Source organism: Coffea arabica, chromosome 2c (assembly GCF_036785885.1).
Source record: "Coffea arabica cultivar ET-39 chromosome 2c, Coffea Arabica ET-39 HiFi, whole genome shotgun sequence".
Taxonomy (NCBI): domain Eukaryota; kingdom Viridiplantae; phylum Streptophyta; class Magnoliopsida; order Gentianales; family Rubiaceae; genus Coffea; species Coffea arabica.
The window spans coordinates 60,752,674-60,757,969 of record NC_092312.1 but is presented as its reverse complement, the minus strand read 5'-3'; the positions used below and the strand labels follow the sequence as shown (position 1 = coordinate 60,757,969).

The 5,296-nt window shown below is 36.7% G+C and overlaps 1 protein-coding gene across 1 annotated transcript; it reads right to left on the bottom strand.

The window, feature by feature from the left end:
* Nucleotides 1-537: 537 nt before the first annotated feature.
* Nucleotides 538-1,242, bottom strand: LOC113724466 (uncharacterized). The gene has a single exon (XM_027247367.1). It carries the CDS (start codon nt 1,240-1,242, stop codon nt 538-540), a length of 705 nt encoding a protein of 234 aa, XP_027103168.1.
* Between the last annotated feature and the right edge of the window lie 4,054 nt (nt 1,243-5,296).

The window sequence follows — 5,296 nt, the reverse complement described above, 5'->3', positions numbered from 1 at the left end:
CAGTTTCACCCAGTTTGGTTTCTATTAGTATGCGCAATAAAGGAATTTCGACTACAACTGGCAAAACTACTTCCATTCCGTACATGAGATTGTAAGGTGTTGCCCCAGTAGAAGTTCGAATAGAAGTTCTATATGCCATTAATGCATAGGGGAGCTTTTCCTGCCAATCACGATATCTTTCGATCATTTTATGAATTATCTTTTCAAGTTCTTATTCGCTGCCTCCACAGCTCCATTCATCTGTGGTTGATAAATAGTAGAATTTTGATGCCTAATTTTGAACTGTTCGCGTAATCCATCCACCATGTCATTGTTGAGATTCTTTGCATTGTCGGTGATTAATGTCTCTGGCACGCTAAAATGATAAATGATGTGTTTTCTTAGAAAATCTGTAACCACCTTCTTAGTCACGTGCTTGTAAGACTCAGATTCGACCCATTTGGTAAAATATTCAATTGCCACCAAAATAAATCGATGCCCGTTTGAAGCAGGAGGGTCAATAGTTCTAATTACATCCATACCCCACATTGAACATGGTTAAGGAGCAGTCATACTGTGTAATTCTATGGGAGGAGTGCGCATAATATCTCCATGCAATTGACATTTAATACATTTCCTAACAAAATTTACACAATCATGCTCCATAGTAAGCCAAAAATATCCTGTCCTCATGATCTTCTTTACTAATAAATGCTCATTCATATGTGATCCACATACACCACTGCACACTTCTTTCATCAAATAATCTGCTTCATCTTCATCAACACTTTTGAGAAGGCCCAAGTCTGACGTCCTTTTGTATACCACCTCTCCATTTAAGAAAAACTTGGATGATAATTTGCGCAAGAAGCTTTTAGCAGTCATATTAGCACCTGGAGGATAGGACCCGATTTTGAGAAATTTCTTAATATCGTTGTACCAGGGACGGCTATCAGAAGATTTTTTCATAACCAGACAATGTGCAGGCTTTTCTTGTAATTGAATCTGGATAGGTTCAATCACCAACTCATCTAGATGTTGAATCATTGAAGATAAAGTGGCCAAAACACCAGCAAAAACATTTTGAGGACGTGGAATACGCCTGAATTCCAAACTTTTGAATTTGTTTGCCAAATCCAGTAAATTGCATTGATATGGCAAAATCTTTGAATCTCGAGTTATCCATTCTTTAAGCGTTTGAGGCACGAGCAAATCGGAATCACTGAACACTAGTAAATCCTTGATCCCTATCTCCAATGCCATTCTTAATCCAAAAATACAAGTTTCATATTCAGTTATATTGTTAGTGCAGAAAAATCACAGTTTAGCGGAACCTAGATAATGTTTTCCTTCAGGCGATACTAGAATAGCTCCGATCCCAACTCCGAAAGAATTTGAAGCATTATCAAAGAATGGTCTCCACTCAGGGCATTGCTCATTCATATCTTCTGATGTACCAACAAATAGGACATCCTCATCCGAAAAATAAGTGTGAAGCAGTTGATAATCATCTTCCCTGGGATATTCAGCCAAATGATCTTACTATAATCTGCCCCTTGATTGCCTTTTGCGTGGTGAAGATGATATCGAATTCAGAAAGGATCATTTGCCATTTAACCATGCGTCCGGTTGGCATTGGTTTTTTCAATAGGTACTTCAAAAGATCTGAACGAGAGATAAGATAAGTGGTGTGACTAAGCAAATAATGCCTCAGTTTCTGAGTTGCCCAGGCCAATGCACAGCAACTCCTTTCAAGAAATGAGTATTTTGCTTCACAAGGTGTGAACTTCTTGCTAAGATAATAAATTGCTTGCTCCCTTTTTCCAGAATCATCATGCTGTCCCAAAACACAACCCACAGCCTCGTCGAGCACAAACAAATACATAATCAAAGGTCGACTCGGTTTGGGTGGCACTAAGACTGGAGGGTGCAATAAGTAATTCTTGATCTTATCAAAAGCTTGCTAGTATTTTTCATTCCAATACAATGGCATATTCTTCTTCAATAATTTAAACAAAGACTCACATGCTGAAGTCAATTAAGCAATGAACCTGCCAATGAAATTAATTTTTTCCAAAAAACTCTTCACATCCTTTTGTGTTTTTGGCACCAGCATTTCACGAATTGCTTTAATCTTTGTCGGATCTATCAATAATTTGCCGGCAGGAGCCCTGAAAACGTGCTTCACAGGATTTAATTTCAAATTATATCTTCTCAAGCTTTCAAATAACTTTTTCAAATCAACCAAATGATCCTCCGCTTTCTTGGATTTGATTATGATGTCATCCACATAAACTTCCAACTCCTTATGAATCATATTGTGGAACAAGGTGATCATAGTCATTTGATAAGTAGCTCCAACATTTTTCAATCCGAATGGCATTACTCGATAGCAAAATGTTCCCCATGGAGTGATAAAAGCAATTTTCTCTCTATCCTCTTTTGCCATTAGAATTTGATGGTATCCGGCAAAGCAATCGCCAAAAGACTCAATCTCATGCCCAGCGATGTTGTCCAAAAGGATATGTATGTTTGGCAAGGGAAAATCATCCTTCGGACTGGTTTTGTTCAATTTTCGGTAATCAACACATACCCTCACCTCTCCACTTTTCTTCGGGACAGGGATTAAATTTGAAAGCCAAATAGAATAATGTGATACCATGATAATCCTGACATTGAGTTGCTTCTCAATTTGCTCCTTGATTTTGAGACTTATATTCGATTTAAATTTGCGGGGTTTCTGTTTCACAGGTGAAAATTTTGGGTCCGTTGGCAATTTGTGAACCACTATATCTGTTGATATACCCGTCATGTCATCATAGGACCAATCAAACACATCTTTAAACATGATCAAGAATTCAATCATCTTTTTTTCTGCTTCTTATTCAAATGAATGCTAATTTTGATCTCTTTAACATTGGTTTTAGTGCCAATATTAATGATTTCTATTTCTTCTAAGTTCGGTTTGGATTTCTCTTCATATTGTTCAAGATTATTTAACAAAGACTTGGATTCTTTCTCGTTATCGCTATCGTCTTGAATTTCTGATTTCATAATTTTGAATTCGTGAGAGATATCGAGATTGCAGTCATCATATTCCGAAATAGTGATATCCAAAGAATCAATATGTTTTATTTTTGGCCATCTAAAAAAGAATGAGATAGATACAACAATACGTAAGTAAAACAATTGAAAAATGAACAATGTGCATTTCATTGAATTTCAAATAAAGGACAAAACATCATAATATGCTACTTAACATAAGACTTGTATTGAAAAGACATTTGATTCAAAACTATTTACAAAACTAAAAGGCAAAAGATGATCAATGTGAATGATTTCTTTTATAATTCTCAACCAAAGGCAATCCCCTAGATTTACCGAAATTCCCTTCAGGAGGAAAGAAAGTCAATGGTCCAATTCTTCATTGCTTCTCTGGAGACCTCTGAAAATTCTGGATTCTCTGACGGCTTGCCCTCATAAGTAACCCCCACGAACAGTTTAGACAAACTGATATCCACCTCATCAATCGGGTCCAATTCAGATCCGATTACTTCTGATGGATGGAAAAAAATGTAGTGCAATGGTGGGATACTCCTGACAATTTGCTTTCCTTCCTTTTCTACTCTCTTGTGATCCAACATTTCTTTCTTGTCCCTGGAAGTAGGTTGAAACCCTAGTCCAAAAGTGTCCTTCTTTTCTTGAAACTCTATTGGTTGTAGAATTTCCTGCAAGTTATGTCCGAGACCCTTGCCTATCTCGTATCCTCCTCGAATCATTTTTTAGCCATCATAATGCTGGCTTTTAGCAAATTCATTCCTATCACCGACTTGTCTTTAGATACCCAACCTACTAAATGATATCAACTAAATGGTGAGAAGAAACCGGAGCTTTTCTACCACCTTCCTTTTTTGGTCCGGAATTAACGATCATAGTACAATCATCCTCTACAAACATTGTGACTAATTGGTCATTCACTGCAAATCTCAATATCTGATGGAGCGAAGATGGTATAGCACTCGAAACATGAATCCAAGGTCGTTCAAGTAGAATATTATAAACACTTGAGAAATTCATGACTTGACACATGACTTGGAATTGGGTAGGTCCTATTTTCAATACTAAGTCCACTTCTTCCATTGATTCTCTTTTTGCACCATCAAATCCTCTCACCACAGTTTCAGACGATCGAAATTTAGTTTCTTGAAATCCTAATTTAACAAAAGTATTCCATGGACAGATATTCAAAACGGATCCGTACAATAACTTTCCATTACAACGGACTGAGATATACAATGCCCTTTTATGTCCAATTCCCTCAGAAATTAAATTCTCATCAGAAAAAGAAATTTGGTTTGAATCCAAATCATGTTCGACTACATGGGTGAATTTGTCAACCGGAATATTCTTAGGCACTTGAGCCTCAGTTAAAACCTTGAGTAGAGCTTCTCTATGAAGTTTCGAAGTTAAGAGCATATTCAACATAGAAATTTGAGCGGACATTTTATCCAATTGTTCGATCACTTTATACTCATTTTTCTTCAATATCCTAAGGAAATCGAATGCCTCTTCTTCAGTCACAGCTGGTCTTATTGGCACAGTATTTTTCTTTACTTTTGATAGCTCATTAATTGCAGGTTCACTTATGATTCTTCTAGATCTAGTGACGACGGCCACCTCCTTCTTTGGTATTTCTTCTCCTCCAATCAATAAAATAAACTTACTATAATTCCATGGACTTCTTGTAGGTTAAGAACAGGCACTTGTTCAGGCAATTCAAGTACCACAAACTCTGAAGACTCACATTCAAAAGGTATCACATCTAAAATAAAAGGATCAGCATTTTTCTTGACCTTGGAGGTTTCTTCTTCAACTATGAATGGTTCTCTAATAACCCTTATTATCTCAGATTCATCTACAATGTATTGAGTAGTTTTCTCGATCTCCTCGTCAATAGTAATAACTCCAACAGTATCCTTGTGTGGAGAAAGAGGATTCTTGCTAACACTCGATCCTTGTTCATCTTTCCTTATTAAAATTATGTCTCTGGCCTCAATCATGTCTTGAATTTTATGTTTAAGTGCCCAATAATCGGTAGTAAAATGTCTAGAAGCTCCAGAATGATAAGTACAAAACGATTGAGAATCATAACCAAGGGAAAATCCTCTATGATAGACTTTAGGAAGTATCGTATCAATTTTTCCTGCGGCTTTGAGCTGTTCATATAACTAATCAATGGGCTGACCTAGATTGGTGAAAGTTCTATATGGGGGTTGGATTTTGAGTGTCATTGGTTTGTTGATAGTTGTAATTCTGG